Source organism: Thunnus thynnus, chromosome 18 (genome assembly GCF_963924715.1).
Source record: "Thunnus thynnus chromosome 18, fThuThy2.1, whole genome shotgun sequence".
Lineage (NCBI taxonomy): Eukaryota > Metazoa > Chordata > Actinopteri > Scombriformes > Scombridae > Thunnus > Thunnus thynnus.
In genome coordinates this window covers 18,027,715-18,048,035 of record NC_089534.1, presented here as the reverse complement: position 1 = coordinate 18,048,035, position 20,321 = coordinate 18,027,715, and the positions used below count along the sequence as shown (strand labels likewise).

At 38.6% G+C, this 20,321-nt stretch overlaps 1 protein-coding gene across 2 annotated transcripts; it reads right to left on the bottom strand.

Moving 5' to 3' along the window:
* Positions 1 to 1,411: 1,411 nt before the first annotated feature.
* Positions 1,412 to 11,334, bottom strand: LOC137169207 (hydroperoxide isomerase ALOXE3-like). 2 transcript variants are annotated; one of them, XM_067572249.1, is made up of 15 exons: positions 11,182 to 11,334; positions 10,419 to 10,597; positions 9,969 to 10,173; positions 9,799 to 9,880; positions 9,593 to 9,715; positions 9,359 to 9,462; positions 8,471 to 8,643; positions 8,141 to 8,284; positions 7,238 to 7,441; positions 6,858 to 6,944; positions 6,566 to 6,732; positions 6,288 to 6,409; positions 6,049 to 6,149; positions 3,737 to 3,907; positions 1,412 to 3,245 (listed from the first exon to the last, which is right to left on the bottom strand). In XM_067572249.1, the coding sequence occupies exons 1-15, from the start codon at positions 11,306 to 11,308 to the stop codon at positions 3,066 to 3,068; spliced, it is 2,169 nt and encodes a 722-aa protein (XP_067428350.1). In that variant the 5' UTR covers positions 11,309 to 11,334; the 3' UTR covers positions 1,412 to 3,065. The 2 variants fall into 2 exon arrangements, with proteins under 2 accessions (XP_067428350.1, XP_067428351.1); XM_067572250.1 differs by having other exon boundaries at positions 10,419 to 10,583; positions 11,182 to 11,281.
* Positions 11,335 to 20,321: the final 8,987 nt, after the last annotated feature.

The following is a 20,321-nucleotide window of genomic DNA, read 5'->3' as shown; positions in this document are numbered from 1 at the left end:
AATAATCCAGGCATGATTCATCTCAGAAACAATGGTGTCTGAAAAGTGCCCTAAGATGACTTTTGTGTGATCTGGCGCTATATAAACAAAATTGAATTGAAAAATTGAATTGAACTATCTTGATAATTGATTAAAAATTGCAGTCATTTTTCAGGAAAAAATGACAAAAATATGATGGTCCCAGATTCTCAAATGTGAAGATTTGTTGTTTGACTGTGCTGCTGTACTGAAAACCTGTATTCTAGACTCGACTTGACCGTAGATACTGATACCAGCTCTTGTACAGACTTGTTGCCCTCAGCACATCCTGTACATGTTGATTTACGAGAGTCAGACGCTGAAAACTGTAAACGGGTTTTCAGCTACCAACTCTACATCAGTGTGGAGAGGCCTGTATGAAATCACCAGCTACAGGACACCCTCCCTCCACACCTTTGCACTCTTTGTATCCTTTTTACAGTTTACAGAAACGGTTTCACCTGTACATACCGTAGACATTGTATGTTGTCCACTTGATATTTCTACAGACAGCTGACATTTGTGTTTACGATATTTTTATGCCTACAAGTTTAAAACTATGCACAAATTTCATACACCCAACATACAGCTGCTCCTTCTTTACCTTATCTTGTAAGTATTCAAATGATTGTGCTACTGTGTGACACACAATGAGATGAGCACATTTTAAACTTTACATGATATAAATCTAGGTAGTAACTGTGCAAAGATAACATTTACGTCAATAAGAGACAGTTGTAACATGGGATGTCCCAATGAATATGCAAAGATAACATTTACATCAATAAGAGACGGTTCCCAGAGATGTTGGGAAGGGGGATGATTAGTAATGTCACATTTTGATTCTCTGTGTGCGATGATTGAAGGCCGCTATGCCCATTTTTAATGTGAGAAATGTGGAAAATGCTGAGACAGTATTATTTCTAGGCCAGGTGCAATTGATACATTTCAGAGAAGTTTGAGACACCATTGTTTCTGAGATGAATCATGCCTGGATTATTACCAAAGTGTCAAAGTCAAATGAGGTGGAGTCTAGAAAATAAGCTCCACATTAGGAGGTTTTATGAGAGGTATATAATATAATGTTTTATGATTTGCCTTAGGTTCTTTATCCTGGGATCAAGGCTTTGGTTTGCTTTGTATTGCTCTTTATGCTCAATAAACCTATTCACATTGAACTCTACCAGCTTCAAGTGTATTTCTTTGAGTCTTTCTCTTATAAGTTTTGAGTTTAATGCTAAGTTGTGGGTGACCTGAAGATTTATTGGCCCATCTGAAGATTTCCAATGACACCGTATTGAAGTAGGTTTTTCATCAATTACTTTTGTAATCTTGCTCAAGTTATGTTGACTTTTACACGTCAATAAGCAATAATGCATGCTGAATGACAACGCTGATTCAAATTCCTTTTTAATTTGTACTGCAAGCCAAGCAAATGAATAGTGTTCAATAAACATGAACAGTCCTACATCACCATAAAGATTCTATGTTTTGTACTCACATCATTAAAGGTGAACAGAAACTGAATATACAGCATATGCAACAGAAAATGCAGCCTCTAACAGCCATCATAATGGAGGGCAGAAAATATGCATATTCTTGGTCCTGCTAGGATATAAATGCATTATTACTGACTGCTGAGGTACCTGAAGACTTTTCTGTTTGCCGCTGCCTTTCATTAAACCACAAGGGTTAATATTTTACACTGCACTGTTACTATTATTCTCTTGTTTTATTTGTCTTATTCCCTTTTTAGCTTCTTTTTTATTTCCAAATTTAACAATTTTTAATTGTTTGTATATGTCTTTTTTATGCTCTATGTAAAGCACTTTGAATTGCCTTGTTGTTGAAATGTGCTATACAAATAAACTTGCCTTGCCTTGCCTTGCCTTGCCTTGCCTTGCCTTGCCTTGCCTTGCCGTAGTTTCATGTGACATCATTTTAAAAATTTCCACTATGACAGAAAACCTATTTTATTAAAGGAGTACCAACTAGTTACATTTCATTGCATTATGTCATTGTTGATCACCATATGTTTGCTTTTGTGGACTCATTCGTACATGGGTCCAAGCTGATGCTTAAACACTTGCAACCAAAACTTTTCATTTAAGTTATTCCTAAAGAGAGGTCTATGTAATACATACAGTAATTCACACAAAGATACAGGCACCCTACAATAGGCCCACTTAACATGATACAACCAAAATATGGTCGTCTTCTCCCAGCGTGCAGCATGTCACTATACAGTGCTGGAAAGTTTGTGAACCCCTTAGAATGTGCTCTGTATCTGCATAAATATGACCTAAAACATGATCAGATTTCCATGCAAGTCCTAAAACTAGATAGAGACATCAATTAAACAAATGAGACAAAAACCTTACACAGAAATGAGAGGCGAGTGTTTCAATCAAGTGTCGGAGGTCCTACCTTATTTAAAGAAGAGAAATCTGGGTCTTCACTATCAAAGTCTGAGCTTCACAACACAGGTTTGTGGAAGTGTTTCATGGCTCGAAAAAAGGAGATTTCTGAGGATCTAGAGGAAGAGTTGCTGATACTCATCAGGCTGGAAAGGGTTACAAAACCATTTCTAAAGAGTCTGGACTCCACCAGTTGACTGTCAGGCAGATGGTGTACAAATAGAAGACATCCAACACCATTGTTACCCTCCCCAGGAGAGGTTGAACAACAAAGATCACACCAAGAGCAGATGCGTAATAGTCCGGGAGGCCACAAGGAACCCCAGGGTAACAGCTAGGAAACTACAAGCCTCTCTTGCAGTGGCTACAGTCAGTGTTCATGAGTCCATGAAGGACTTGTGTAGGACTTGTGTAAACTATGGACTTGCGTTTTAGGTCATATTTATGCAGAAATAAAGAAAATTCTAAAGGGTTCACAAACTTTCAAGCAGCACTGTAAGTCTCTACCACCTCACCTTTTTTATTTACCAAAGTCAAAGTTTGAAACTCAACCCAGCATATAAGACAAGTTTTGAAAAAGGTATGGATATTGTTCACTAGTACAGAAAGGGACAAGTGGCTCCCTCAGACTCAAATAGTTATACTGTTCTCTATTTCAGCAGGGTTCAGATAGATGTAGGGCACTTTAAGCTGCGAGTTTCTGGTTGTAATTGCTTCACTGAGGTTGGACAACTCCTTTTGAAACTCTTTAATCATCTGCTTAGGTGGAGCCTCATCAAAGCGCTCTTCAGGGTACGTACCCAGGGGAACCTGCCAAGATGACAAAAACAAAACTGTAAATCTGACTTACACAGCAACTTGCTTGTGGTGCAATTTTTCAAAGCCCTTTCCAAATGTGGATGGATTATATATTATTAGGGCTGAACGATTTTGAAAAAATATCTAATTGTGATTATTTTGACTGATATTGCAAATTGCAATATTAGAGGGAATGATCATTTTTACAGAATTATTAAGATTTCAATTGAAGAACATATTAAAATGATTATGGTGTGATTTTTGCAGGGCTCTGTACCAAACAAAGATGTTTTCTAAAGTCTGTAGAATATGATGTGTAGGCTACAACATTATTTAATTTAAAATGGTATTTTGACACACATTTCTCCTTTAACAAATATTGTGCCCCCTGCAATTTGAAAATTGCAGTAGACCATATTGTGATTTTCAATAAAATTTCAATTAATTTTTCAGCCCTAAATATTATTCTACTATTTGTGTGCGTTTGTGAACACCAAACCTACCATGTCTGTGTATTTTTCTGAAAGTATCCAAAACGCTGTTGCAAGGCTGGCTGTCTCTCCCACATTTGGCAGCGTCTCCAAAATTGTCTTCATGCTTGACTGCCCCTTTGTGGTTGGAGGAGGTTTTTGCAGCAGGATCGAACCATTAGGCACCCAGGAGTGGTAGTCAAACTAAATGAAATAGAAACAGAAGTTTTGATATGCATCACATTTTATTTTTTCTCATTTCTAACTGTTTTTCTTCCTGTTCCTTCACTTGGATGTTTGAGTCTTACTGTGCAGAATGATGCACATTAATCTGCTGAAGGGGTCATTTCTCAAGGCTCACCTTAAATCTGAGTTTAGGATGTATAAATCGAGCATGATTTGTGACATCACAACTAGTTTTGGAGCTGATCTTGGTCCAATATGCAACTTGGACAGTGGACTCTTCAGTGACATAGACATGTTGAATCTAGCAGTAAAACTTTTGAAATGAAATTTGCATGTTCATAGATTCTGGATTTTTCAATGAGGGAGAAGGAATAGATGTAATTTTACGAAGATTTAACCAGGTAATTGACTTTTTGCAGAAAAACCATGTAAGACACAAATTAAAACATAACAGTATCTTTGTACATCTTGAAACATGTCTGGAGGAGATCTTTAATTTTTTCGTTATTACTGTGGGGTTGTTGGCCCAGCTTTCATGGGAGACAATCATAAAACAATGAATATAAAAACCAAAAAACAGAATGTAAAACTACAAAAGAAATGCAATCTCTTTGCAGAAAAACTATATCAGACACAAATTAAAACATAGAAGTATCTTTATATTAGGGATGTACAGAGAACCCAGTATTTGTATTTGTATCTATATTTGTTGAGGCAGCAAAATTATTTGTATTTGTATTGGAATAAAAATGAAAAGAGGCTTAAAAATCCTGTTTTTGTTTTAGTATGCCTTTAATTTTATAAAATTAAAGTGTTACAAGAAGTGTTCATGAATAAACTACTTTACGAAGGAGGTCCCCACACCGGGTCTCGAACTGGAGTCTCCTTGATCATAGACGACTGCGCTGACTACTAAGCTAAAACTTAACTCATCATCTCGTTGCATACAGACCTCTACCTATTTATACACCCATAACACAGAGACAGCACACTGTGTAACGTTTAGGGAAGAACTTCAAAGGTGATTCTTGCTTTGCACTTTTCATTTATTGCCTATTTTTTACAACGTAACTTTGTGGAAAGGAGAAAGGGAACAACAGGTTATGGAGAGTCCTATGGGAGCACTTCGCATGTGTCAGTAGCTCAGCTTTAGCTGGGGAACACCCTCAACTCCAGGAGTGATGTCCAAATTAGGAAATGTGTGTCATGTTGCAGGTGGATGTGACTCCCCTCATTGAGACCCGCTGATAGATGTAACAGCGGAGCAGAGAGAGACTGAGATAGCGATGTAACCAACCTGCGTGCTGGTATTTGACGTGTTTTATTTTCTTCCCGAAACAAATAATTTTTAAAATATTTGTATGGAACAAATATTCATAAAAAACTCATTATTTGTGCTTTGCCGAATAACGTATTTGTATTCGGACACACCCCTACTTTATATGTCTTGAAACATGTCTGGAGTGGATCTTTAATTTTTTCGTTATTACTGTCAGGTTGTTGGCCCAGCTCTCATGGGAGACAATCATAAAACAATGGTAATAAAAAACAAAAAAACTGAATATAAAACTACATAAGAAATGCAATCTGTCCACCACTTTAAAAGTAAACTTATATCCTACTGAAAGGAATTATTACAAGGAAACTAATAATGGATAGAACACATTGCAGATCTGCCACTTACTCCAAATATTTGTTTATTTGTTCATAAATTTGTTAAAACTCAAAGATGTATCCTATTGTCCCAATATTCATGGACTGTGTCCGAAATCAGTCCCTTATTCACTCATTCACTCATTCACTACTCCTTATATAATAGACACTGAATAGTTTCCACAATAGTGAGCAGAAAATCAAGATTTCAGGCAATCACTAGTTATCTAATTGTCATTAATAAATCATTACTGTCAGCTGTAGAGTTGTGCTACAGTAATTTTCACATCTATGAAATGTGGAGCTTTGCATTATGGGATTGTTACTAAAAAAGTAGTGTACATGCCATGGACACTACTTTTTCTGTTCCATCAAGTTTTTGGGGGCACTAAATAGTGTATATATTTACACACTCAGCATTCGGACACTCAAATAAAATGGCGTAGGGTAAATATAGTGCACCATACAGTAAATAGGGAGTGATTTTGGACACAGCCATGTCTCACCTGCCCACTGTTCACTGCAGCATGTTGAGCCGTCACTGTGAAGATCACCATGGTAATGAACCTGATCACTTCCGTGACAGCATGAAAGCATCCTGGACACCCTGTTGGCAACACAGTCATTATCAGTTATTTTTTTGTCATTCACTGCATCTGTGTGGAAAATTGCAATATACTATAAGCTACTACAGTATATAGTGTTTTGTGTTTACAAATTCAAAATCAGAACATTGGTGAAATACCTGAGGCTTTGTTTCCTAAGAAGCCATGGGTGAATATCTCACGGATCCATTCCTGCAGTTCAGAGTCTTTACACACCTCACTGTCTGAAGGATAATAGTACCCCACTATTGCCTTCACAAATCTGGTAAAAATATACATTTACAAATATGATTTTACATTGTATTCTGAAATCATGGTGTTATTTTTAAAAGTCATTTCAGCCAATCGTCAGGAAAGGGTTCAGGAAAGGCTTCAGTATGGATTATAGCTGTATCTCAAACTGGCATTTTTTAGTAACCTGTTGATGATGTTCCACAGCTTCAGGCCGTCATCTCTGTAGTAGAAGTTGGGGATAGACTCCAGTCCTCGTGCAGTGATGTTGTCTGGCAGACAGAGGGAGCTGTAGGTCGTCTCAGAGAGAGACCTTCCAATGACCTCTGTCATCCCCTCATGTCCAAGTGAACTCTAGTAATTAAGAACACAAAAGTATATAAAACAATACAGAAGATAGAAGTGGTTTTTACTACACTGTATTGAGAGTCTCAACATTTGATTGAAAAAATATGAATATACATGATAAAGATCCGTACTCTACTTAAAATCCCGTCAGGTCCAAAAATAGATTTACGGGCCAAAGTATTTATTTGGAGAGTGTAGCGGACGTGAGGGATCAGCAGCTGTGCAAACAGAGGGAGGAATATTAAATTCAATGTAAAATTTATGATAAAATCACCATTAAAGTGAAGGAACATAAACATTTCTATAAACCAATCAGCAAATACAGGCAGCACATCCCTAAACTAAATAAACTAAATAAACATTTTTCACATAGTCACCCCTGATAATTACAAAACCAAACATATGTCTTTCTAGTACTGTTTGTAAGTTATATTGGAAAACTGAGTAAAAAGTCTTGATCAGATCATCAAACAAGCCCTAGTTCTGTATTTGCAACTGCATAGTCATATACCTTATAGAGGGGATGAATCTCAGGGAAGCTGCGGAGAGCAGCAACACTGAAGACTTCTGCCAGTAAGTGAGTGTTAACCAAGTGATAGACAGACTGATGAAGCATGGAATCTGCATTTTTAATAAACATCTTGGCCAGCAGCCAGTCAGTCTCCTGGTCACTGGGCAGAAAGATGGGATTCTGCTCAGAGGGTTGTTGTTGCAGCTGGAATGTGATAAAACCATCATTTAGCTATTTTTTCTACTTTGAAACATACTATTTCACTTAAAATGCAAAGTGATGAGTATTCCACATTATAAAACTTTTTGTAGAGCCACTTCATAAGGGGGAAGCACCTTTCTCACTCTCTCTTCCCCTCATGCACCACTGTGTATTTTTCATTTTTGATACAAAAGCATATAAATATGCTGACCTTATGATTACAGGATAACTTCTGTGATTGACATTATTTTACTAAAATGTACTTGATAATGCCTACAAATGGGAAATTTTCTCTGTGACATAAACTAGGTTATCACACGAAATCACATGAGAAATGCCAAGTATTGGCATGGTGCCTGCACTTGTCCAAACAGTTTCTAAGGACGACTTCTCAAATGGTTCTGTGTAACAAACGATCTGGCACATCAGGTTATAAACTAGGGTCCTAATGCTGAATTTGAACAGCTATAGCCCATTAAGACTATTGAGATGCACATTTTTTGACTGATTGAGTGAAAACAGTTTTTCATTGGACAGCATTTTGTGTAATACAAACAACAAACAGCTGTAAACAACCTGGATACAGCGCGACGTTACATCAAATCTGTATCTAAATTCTCTGTGAGGGGACCAATAATTTTATTCGATGAACTTTCTATATGTAATATGAATACGTTACTGGTTTGCTCTGCAATGAAATACCTGTATTGCAATTGGCATCAGTTTGTTCTCTGGGTTCATGTAGAACAAACAGAAACCAGCAGTCACATGCACAGATTCACTATCTGACAACTTGGTGGGTAATCCATCCATCCTCTTGAAGTCACAGAGGAATATATTGCCTTTCTGTATAGGAGGGAAAGATGGAGGGAAAACATACACAACGTACAAGATTGTGGTTTTCCAGTATTATAGACATGGAAATATTCAGGGACCTTTTCACTGCTGTACAAGTATAATCAAAATTCAAACCTACAAATTGTCTCTCAAAGCAACAATTATCACCCATTTAAAGCCAGTCATCTTCCATACCGTCATTTCCTCCTTCAGAGAGGTACCCTCTTTCAGAAACGGCTTCACCATGTCCTCTGTGACTGGAAAGTTTGGAGGAAGCTCTGAGCAGCGCTTGATCACATTAGGGTTGATCCCGTTCAGAAATTGGAATCCATAAAAGTCATCCTCTTTCCAGTGCTCTTTAACGTACTCTAGGAAAATCACAATTGATGATTGTAATTTGTCCTCTATATCTAGGAGCCACATGTAGAGCATCACAAAGTTGTCAGAGAATGACACTGTGGCACTCACCCCTGACACTGAGATAGTTTTATTTCTTTACAAAGCCTTACAGCTTTGTTTAAATTCAGCATTTAAATTCAAATTGAAATGACAGATTTGTACAAATAGTAGTTTGAATTTATATTGACTTTCCCTCACTTAACCACACAGTGCTAAGCATGAAAGTAAGTTTCATTCATACTATTGAGTGTTATATACTTTAAGCTAATTTACATATTTAATAGTGTCAGGTAATGCACCTCTGTTCTAATTGCATACACACAGTAATTTCATCCATCGTTAATATAAAAATATTGATTAGTGCAGCTTTAAGGCCAGCAGTAAGCCGTGATCCAATCAGCTGAGTGACTTTTGTCAGTCACTTTCCATGTCGTAGCTGTGCCTCAGGACCATTTAATCTTTTAGAAAAGATATCTGTCCCCGTCCATCTCCATTCAGTTAAGAGTGAGCCGACCATCATGTATCAAACCCATTACAGCACCTAGGATTTAAATATTTATTTCATGGGTTTTTCATTCTACCGTGGGGCCAGGTCGACTTAATCAGGTTTACTTACTTGCACTTATATGAAACTATAAGAATGCTAGTGTTCAGGTGAGTTACCTAGCAGAACTAAAACTATACCTGACATTGTTGTTTTTTGGGACCAGAAGATTTGTTTCATGTCCTCAATGCTTTCCCATTGTTCAGTAGATCCAGCCAGCCCCTTAAACATGAGTTCAGCACCACTGAGGTCAGAAAGGGTAAAAAAAAAAAAAAGCCATGTAAAATGCAGAAAATTAAACAAAATACTGACACTGATGCTTCAAAATGGTTATTTGTCTTACAAATACTAGACTATATTGGAACCTGACTCACGCTATTTTCTTTATGTACTGTATTTCCATTGATTTGGACATAGAGAAGATGAGTTCAGCTGGTAGCTCAGATGTATGTTTAAAACTGCTGATGTGTGGCCATCTTTCATTAGTGATCTCCCATCTAAAAAATGGAAAAAAAATGATAAGCTTCTGAGACAAACTGCAGCTCTAGGTACAATACATAGCGCACACGTGAGAACTTACTGGTAAAGGCTCTTTTTAAGTGTCAGCTGATTTTTCCGGTGGTCAATCAACACAGGATGGTTCTCCTCAAAAACCTTAATGGCTTAGATGTAAAAAGTACACAACAGTCAAATTTTAAGTGACATAACTAACAAAAAACAAGTGTCATATTGTGGGTATTTAAAGCAGACCTCTCCCTCCTCTCAGCTCCACCAGTTCTCCCCTGGACACCCATCTGTAACAAGGGAAAAGAATGGCATCTCCCTCTGGTGTCATCACTGTTATTTTGGAGCAGTACCACTCATCTTCTGGGAGAACAAAAAACGGATCTTTCTCCACCTTGATTAGGAGCAGTGTCCCCAGAGACATACTGGTTTTCACAGTATAGGTCCCTGTCTGTGAAAAGAAATTAAGGTACAATATACTTTATGTCTGCGACAAAATAAGAAAGTATGAATCAATGTGATAAACAAATAGGAAGGACGAAGCATGTGGATCTATGGGCTAATGAAGGCCATTCTATGAATATTAGTGCTTTATATATGCATGAATTACAAAAAACAGTAATAAACAGTAACATTGGCATAAACCTAATTTGAGACTCTTATATGAATAATGGTCAACAACTAGATTCAACTTACTGTCCCAGTTGTAAAGTCAGTGCCGTAGTTGTCCAACTCAGTTCGTTCACTCTGCCCTTCAGTTCCAAATAAAGTGACATATATGTGGTCCCATGTTCCTGCATATGTAATGTCACCTGTTGACACCTCTAGCTTGTACTCAGCCATGGTCACTGTGATGGAAATCTGAAGATAAAAAGCTGACAATGACCAAGTTATCTTTTTGTCCTTTAATGAAAATCTTGCAAGGGATCAGCATACAGTCACAACAGTGTGTAATTGCAGACTGATGTCAGTTACAAAGTGTACATACTCTATAGATGAGGAGTGTGGTAAACATATTAGAATGTGAGTGGGATGCAGTGCTGGATGTCATCAAAGCTCCCAACTAATTAAAAAAGGAACTGTAGTATGTCCAAGATGAGGCTACTCCCTACTCTGATCCAGTGTCAAAAATAATGAGCACAGATGGTTACATGTTCCAAGGTTATACAATATGACTTAATCAAAAATGCAGTAACTGTTTGTGTGATGCAAAGTGAGGTTTTTCCATTACATCACTCACTGGAAACTGTCCTTAAAAAACTAACTTAACCCTTGCAAATAATTATTCCACAAGAGCTTTTGATATTTTTTCAAAACTTCCACAGGCATCCAAATAACATCTTATTACTAAACATCTGTCTGGTCTTATCCTACATAAATTGTTACATGATTATTAGCTGTCATAGCATGAGGAAGGATAAGTTAAGTTATTACATTTACCTTCAGATGTTTTACCTACCTCCTTCAGCTTCAATTGCAGGTCTAGGTTTTCCTTCACTGAGGGCTGTGTTTGTCTTCTTATAGTAACCTCCTCCACCCCAGTTTTGACCTTTCTGAGATGACTTCCCCGCACTACACATTAACATAAAAGGTGGCGTTACTCTAAACCGTCTTGTGATTCCAGTTTCTATTGCCTAGAGAGTGAGTAGGATGGGACACAGTTGTACTGAAAAATCCATTTCATCCTCAAAAACCAAACTCCAGAAGCCTAATTTATTGATATCTCTGCATTTATTAAGGTCCACTGCCCACTTTATGAACACATAATGAACTGTATGAGGGCTGTTGAGCATGAAATTCATTGGACATCACTTTACACCTAAATGTGACACTCATGTGCTCATTATCTATTATCTCTTGCTATCTGTACTTGTTCAGATATACCTACTGTACATTTTTACACATTTAACCCCAAAATAAATGATAGAAAATTAGAATGTCAGGTACTAGAAGCAAAGAGTACACAGTCCTTTAAATTGGTTATTTTAAAGTGGCCATATTATACCCCTTTTCCACAAGTTAACACAGCTCCCTGGGTTCTTAATAAATTGTATCTGACATGTTTTGGGGAAAATACGGCAAGGATCAAGCGCCACTGCAGCCTTTTCATGATGTCTTAACAGCCCGCAACAGGGCTGTTAAGACGTGATGAGGTTAGCACCTCAAACGGTCGGTTTGAGGTGCTATAAGTTAATCAGTTCAATTGGGTACATGTGGGGTTCAACCCTAATTGTGGTCCGGATCTGGCAAACAGGAGCGTCTAAGTGCCATCATTCCATGTGATATGTGGGCTGGAAGAGGATATGGAATGTGGGCCTGATCAGGGCCAGAATAAAAATGAACTGTGGTCCAGATGTTGGCCAGATCTGGTTTATTTGTTTAGTTTTTGGTTTACATGTGGCATTGCTATGGTTTGCTTGTGGCCCAGATCTGGCAAACAGGAGATCGCCCAAGTGCCATCATTCCACGTGGTATGTGGGCCGGAAGTGAAATGTGGGCCCGATCAGGGCCAGAATAAAAATGAACTGTGGGCCAGATCTGGTTTATTTGTTTAGTTTTTGGTTTACATGGGCATCGCTATGGTTTGCTTGCGGCCCGGATCTGGCAAACAGGAGCGGACCGCCCAAGTGCCATCATTCCACGAGGTATGTGGGCCGGAAGAGGATACAGAATGTGGGCCCATACAGGGCCAGAATAAAAATGAACTGTTGTCCAGATGTGGGCCAGATCTGGTTTATTTGTTTAGTTTTTGGTTTACATGTGGCATTGTTATGGTTAGCTTGTGGCCCAGATCTGGCAAACAGGAGCGGACCGCCCAAGTGCCATCATTCCATGCGGTATGTGAGCCATATGAAAGTGTCAAGTGTGGGCCAAAGCAATTTTGTTATCTGGGCTGTGTCGTATATTTGCCAGAACTGGCCCAGATATGTTTAAGATAAACGGGCCACATTTGCTGCATCATATGTAGGCCATTTCAGACTCACATTCAGATAAGCCAGTACCAGTTGTGCCACATCCTTACCTAAAGTGGCCCGATAATGTTCAGCAATATTTGGGCCATATTTATTATTTCAAATGTGGGCCACATTAGGCTTGCACTATGACAGCCAGTGCTGACTGTGCCATACAATTGCCAAAAGTGGGCCAAACTTGTTGTATAGCATTTAGGCCATATTTGCCATATCAAATGTCGGCCACTTTAGGTTCATATCAAGTCAAGCCAGTGCTTACTGTGCCATATCTTTGTCAAAACTGGCCTAGATATGTTTTAAGATAACCGGGCCACATTTGCTGCACCATATGTGGGCCACTTTTGGTTTACACCCACATTCATTATTGTTGACTGGGCCAGATCTTTGCCAAAGGTGGCCCACATTTGTTTTGTGATATTTGGGCCATATTCACTATGTATCACATGGGCGACTTTAGGGTCACATCCAGTTTACACATCGCTGAGAGCACCGCACCTTTGCCAAAAATGGCCCACATTTGTTTTAGGATATTTGGGCCATATTTGGTATTTTAAATGTTGGCCACCTCAGGCTCACTTCCAGATTAGTCAGTACCAATTGCGCCGCATCTTTACCTATAGTGGCTCATTAGTGTTCAACCATATTTAGGCCATGTTCACCATTTCAAATATGGGCCATTTTAGGCTCACACCCTGATTAGCCAGTGCTGGCTGTGCCATATATTTGCCCAAACTGGCCCAGATTGTTGTAAAATATTTGGGCCATATGTGCCATATCATATGGGGGCTATTTTAGGCTCACTTCCAGATCAGTCAGTAACAATTGTGCCACATCTTTACTGATAGTGGCCCAATACTGTTCAACCATATTTGGGCCATATTCACCATTTCAAATATGGGCCATATTAGGCTCACACCTTGATTGGCCAGTGCTGGCTGTGCCATATATTTGCCAAAACTGGCCCAGATTGTTGTAAAATATTTGGGCCATATTTGCCATATCATATGGGGGCCATTTTAGGCTCACTTCCAGATTAGCCAGTGCTTACTGTGTCGTATATTTGCCAGAACGGGCCCAGATATGTTTAAGATAACCGGGCCACATTTGCTGCACCATATGTGGGCCACTTTTGGTTTACACCCACATTAACTATTGTCGACTATGCCAGATCTTTGCCAAAGGTGGCCCACATTTGTTTTGTGATACTTGGGCCATAATCACTATGTATCACATGGGCGACTTTAGGGTCACATCCAGTTTACACATCGCTGAGAGCACCGCACCTTTGCCAAAAATGGCCCACATTTGTTTTGGGATATTTGGGCCATATTCGTTATTTTACATGTAGGCCACTTCAGGCTCACATCCATTTTGTCCAGGCCAGAAGAAGGCCAGCAGTGCCATATCATTGCCTGAAGTGGCCCACTTCCGTATGCTATCTGGGTGCTAGTCAACAATGCCTACAGCTTGAAGTCAAGGGTTGCCAGATCATCAGGTCGAGTATCCCCCGTATCCTGCTCTTTCACTCTTTATCATAGTAGTACACTGTTTTTGCAGAACGCACACAAACCTAGCAATCCTGCAGAGATCTTACCATTAACATTATGTGGAGTTAAAGCAGCTAGAGATCCAGCAACACCTTGATATTGGTATGGAACATATCCGTACCATCCATACCCAATTTGGCTAGAGCTGCAATGATTAGTCGATCGTCAGAAAATTAACCAGCAAATATCTATAATTAAAGACTGCAGTCATTTTTCAAGCATAAATGCCAAAAATGTGATGGTTCCAGATTCTCAAATGTGAAGATTTGTTGTTTGTCTTTGTCATATATGACATATATGTTAATTGAATATCTTAACATTTTGGACTATTAGTCAAACAAAACAAGCAACTTACTTGACTAATCACTTTTTTTGTAAAACTGTCAACAAATAACACATTTTCTAGTGCCATCTCAATCTACAATCTATATGATTTTGCTTACTAAAAACCTGTATTGCAGGCTCAACTCGACGGTTCATACTGATACTAGTGCTTGTACAGACTTGCTGTCCTCGATACATCCTAATCCTTAATGATTGGATTGATTACAAAACATTCTTATTAAATAAGTTCAACTGTGACTGACACTTTGCTTCTTCTTTAAAAAGGACCAGATGATCTTTATTTGCTTTTGGGAAGAATTTTCACCAACGGTAATAAAGTTGTTTAATGAAACAGCATGTCTGGGCAACAATCACAATTAGCTAACAACAGCTATATAATATCAAATGATCCAGTGAAGTCATTTTCAATTCTGGGACATTTGGCGTGTTTAAACTATAATTACTAACCGCTTCAGAGACTCCACCTCACTGACTTCACTGCTACTGCTGTTGCTGGGCTGCTGCTAGTCACTAATGCTTGATGAGGGTTACCAGATCATCAGGTCGAGTATCCCCCGTATCCTGCTCTTTCATTCTTTATCATAATAGCGTACTTTTGTTGCAGAAAACACACAAAGTTGGCAACTCTGCAGAGATCTTACCGTTAACATTACATGGAGTTAAAGCAACTAGATTGTTTGATCAGTAAAAATATTGGTAGGGACAATCCAGCAATACCTTGATATTGGTAGGGACATGTCCCTACTGTCCATACCCAAATCTACGCCTATGAGCTAAATATTCTTCGGAATATTGGGTCTTCTTTAGATTGTACCTGATTTCAAATGAGTCAGACTCATGACCACTGAATAAAAGCCATTGAAATTTAGCGTGTAACTGTACCACATACTGTAGGTGAAGTGCTATCAGACTTTGTGGCATCACTTAAAGTTTATATGTGCACCTGTCATCTAAATTTGGTCGCATTTGCACAGGATGTGGGTCGTGGAAGTTGACATCAGAGAGGCCACACCTTGAAGAATTTGGCAACAAATTCAAGGACAATAATGTGGCATATGAAAAAAATCAGCTCTTTTGGGCTCAACCAAACATTTTATGTAATAAATTTAGTGTTATCTCTTACCACTTGTTAAATGTATTAGTGGCAAAACAGCTATTCTGAGAAAGCCAGAATATTTGGCTGGGGCTGCAATGATTAGTTAATTAATTGATAAGTCAATTATCAGAAAATTAATCAGCAAATATCTTGATAATTGATTAAAGATTGAAGTAATTTTTCAAGAAAAAATGACAAAAATATGATGGTCCCAGATTCTCAGATGTGAAGATTTGTTGTTTGACTGTGCTGCTGTACTGAAAACCTGTATTCTAGACTCGACTCGACCGTAGATACTGATACCAGCTCTTGTATAGACTTGTTGACTTCAGCACATCCCGTACATGGATGATTTACCACGGTATGCCAAAGAACATAAAACACCACCCAGTCTCAAGGGCTTGGTAGCTAGATCTGTTCAACTATGCACAAATTTCATACACCCAACATACAGCTGCTCCTTCTTTATCTTACATTGTAAGTATTCAAATGATTGTGCTACTGTGTGACACACAATGAGATGAGCACATTTTAAACTTTACATGATATAAATCAATTCAATCAATTTTTATTTATATAGCGCCAAATCACAACAAAAATCATCTCAGAGCACTTTTCGCATAGAGCAGGTCAAGACCATACTCTTTAATTTACAGAGACCCAATTCCTCCATGAGCAAGCACCTGGTGACAGCGGTAAGGAAAAACTCCCCCTTAACGGGTAGAAACCACAAGCAGAACCCGGCTCTTGGTGGGCGGCCATCTGCTTTGACCGGTTGGGTTGAGAGAGAGAAAGAAAGAGGGAAAGGGGGAGGGGGGGGGGGGGGGGGGGATAACAACAATCATAACAATAACAATAAGTAGCAATAGCCAGGGAAGGATGCCAACAGGACTGCAAAGGACTGCGAAGGCTCGGCCTGCAACCCAGGGTTTCCTGCGAGATGAGAAAGCACAAAAAACTCTGGGGAAGAAGCAAAGTTAGTGACATGCATTGATGTTACATGAATGCATACAGATGGAGAGGAGGAGGAGGCGAGAGGAGCTCAGTGCATCATGGGAAGTCTCCCAGCAGTCTAGGCCTATAGCAGCATAACTAAGGGCTGATCCAAGGCGAGCCTGGTCGGCCCTAACTATAAGCTTTATCAAAAAGGAAAGTTTTAAGCCTAATCTTAAACATAGAGAGGGTGTCTGCACCCCGGACCGAATCTGGAAGATGGTTCCACAAGAGAGGAGCCTGATAGCTGAAGGCTCTGCCTCCCATTCTACTTTTTAAGACTGTAGGAACCACCAGTACGCCTGCATTCTGGGAGCGCAGTGTTCTAGTGGGATAATACGGTACCCTGAGCTCTTCAGATATGAAGGTGCCTGACCATTAAGGGCTTTGTTAGTCAGGAGAAGGATTTTAAATTCTATTCTAGATTTTACAGGAAGCCAATGTAGCAAAGCTAAAATGGGAGAAATGTGATCTCTTTTTCTAGTTTTAGTCTGTACACATGCAGCTGCATTCTGGACCAGCTGGAGAGTCTTTAAAGACTTGTTAGGGCAGCCTGATAATAAGGAATTGCAATAATCTGTGTAGTAACTGTGCAAAGATAACATTTACGTCAGTAAGAGACAGTTATAACATGGGATGTGCCAGTGAATATACAATGATAATATTTACGTCAATAAGTGACGGTTCCCAGGGAAGTTGGGAAGGGGGATGGTTAGTAATGTCACATTTTGGTTCTCTGTGTGCGATGATTGAAGGCCGCTATGCCCATTTTTAATGTGAGAAATGTGGAAAATGCTGAGACAGTATTATTTCTAGGCCAGGTGCAATTGATACATTTTAGAGAAGTTTGAGACACCATTGTTTCTGAGATGAATCAAGCCTGGATTATTACCAAAGTGTCAAGGTCAAACGAGATGGAGTCTAGGAAATAAGCTCCACATTAGGAGGTTTTATGAGAGGTATATAATATAATGTTTTATGATTTGCCTTAGGTTCTTTATCCTGGGATCAAGGCTTTGGTTTGCTTTGTATTGCTCTTTATGCTCAATAAACCTATTCACATTGAACTCTACCAGCTTCAAGTGTATTTCTTTGAGTCTTTCTCTTATAAGTTTTGAGTTTAATGCTAAGTTGTGGGTGACCTGAAGATTTATTGGCCCATCTGAAGATTTCCAATGACACCGTATTGAAGTAGGTTTTTCATCAATTACTTTTGTAATCTTGCTCAAGTTATGTTGACTTTTACACATAAGCAATAATGCATGCTGAATGACAACGCTGATTCAAATTCCCTTTTAATTTGAACTGCAAGACAAGCAAATGTATAGTGTTCAATAAACATGAACAGTCATACATCACCATAAACAGTCTATGTTCTGTACTCACATCATTAAAAGTTGAAAAGAAACTGAATACACAGCATATGCAACAAAAAATGCAGGAAATATGCATATTCTTGGTCCTGTTAGAGTATAAATGCATTATTACTGATTGCTGAAGTTTCATGAGAGATAATTCAATTTTCACTATGTCAGAAAACCTATATTATTAAATTAGTACCAACTAGTTACATGTCATTGCATTATGTCATTGTTTATCACCATATGTTTGCTTTTGTGGACTCATTCATACATGGGTCCAAGCTGATGCTTAAACACTTGCAACCCAAACTTTTCATTTAAGTTATTCCTAAACACAGGTCTGTGTAGTACCTACAGTAATTCACACAGAGATACAGGCACCCTACAATAGGCCCACTTAACATGATGCAACCAAAATATAGTCGTCTTCTCCCAGTGTGCAGCATGTCACTATATGTCTCCTCACTATTTGTATTTACCAAAGTCAAAGTTTAAAACACAACCCTGCATGCAAGACAAATATTGAAAAAGGTATGGATATTGTTCACTAATGCAGAAAGGAAAAAAATTGCTCCCTCAGACTTACTCAAATAGTTCAGTCAGGAACACTCTTGTCATAGGTTAAACCATTTATTGCAACAAATGGAAATACAGTTTAGCTTGGCACTGACGGTTCCGATCTACAATGCTCCATGGATTATATAAGCAGCATGTTTTGCTAAACCAGGGAGCACAATGCAGAAACCCCCGCGGGGATACAAGAGCAGGCTGAGCAAGATTTGAATTACAGACTTCTTTGAGCCGTAATCAAAAAGGTGGAGGCTAGGGTGGTGGAGGCAAAGCTTTGCCAGCAGCAGCGTAGTGTGGCAGCACTGGTGTAGCAGGGATCAGTGCTACAGACCACCTTGTTGAGAGAATGGCTGTGATTGGTTTGTTACTTATTGGAAACACTGATTCAATCAGCAGGCTGTCAGCTGATTACAGCTGGGGCGTATGACTTCTGTGTTCTGCATGAACTAACGCAATGCTTCATTTATAACCCTGTTTCAGCAGGGTTCAGATAGGTGTAGGGCACTTTAAGCTGCGAGTTTCTGCTTGTAATTGCTTCACTGAGGTTGGACAACTCCTCTCGAAATTCTTTAATCATCTGCTTAGGTGGAGCCTCATCAAACTGCTCTTCAGGGTACGTACCCAGGGGAACCTGCCAAGATGACAAAAAACAAAACTGTAAATCTGACTGACACAGCAACCTGCTTGTGGTGCAATTTTTCAAAGCCCTTTCCAAATGTATATTATTAGGGATGAATGATTTTGAAAAAATATCTAATTGTGATTATTTTGACTGATATTGCAAATTTACAATATCATATTGAATATTGCAAGTTTTCAATTGAAGAACATATTAAAATGATTATGGTGTGATTTTTGCAGGGCTCTGTACCAAACAAAGATGTTTTCTAAAGTCTGTAGAATATGATGTGTAGGCTACAACATTATTTAATTTAAAATGGTATTTTGACACATTTCTCCTTTAACAAATATTGTGCCCCCTGCAATATGAAAATTGCAGTAGACCATATTGTGATTTTCAACAAAATTTCAAGTAATTTTTCAGCCCTAAATATTATTCTACTATTTGTGTGCGTTTGTGAACACCAAACCTACCATGTCTGTGTATTTTTCTGAAAGTACCCAAGCAATTGCTACAAAGCTGGCTGTCTCTCCTACATTTGGCAGCGTCTTCATGCTTGACTGCCCCTTTGTGGTTGGAGGAGGTTTTTGCAGCAGGATCGAACCAGTAGGCATCCAAGAGTGGTAGTCAAACTAAATTTAATAGAAATAGAAACAGAAGTTTTGATATGTATCACATTTTATTTTTTCTAATTTCTAACTGTTAAAGTCCTCCTTCACTCAGAAATGATTTTTTCTTCCCGTTCCTTCACTTGGATGTTTGAGTCTTACTGTGCAGAATGATGCACATTAATCTGCTGAAGGGGTCATTTCTCAAGGCTCACCTTAAATCTGAGTTTAGGATGTGTAAGTAAAGCATGACTTGTGACATCACAACTAGTTTTGGAGCTGATCCTGGTCCAATATGCAACTTGGACAGTGGACTCTTCAGTGACATAGACATGTTGAATCTAGCAGTAAAACTTTTGAAATAAAATTTGTATGTTCATAGATTCTGGATTTTTCAATGAGGGAGAAGGAAAAGATGTAATTTTAAGAAGATTTAATCAGGTAATTGACTTTTTGCAGAAAAAACATATCAGACACAAATTAAA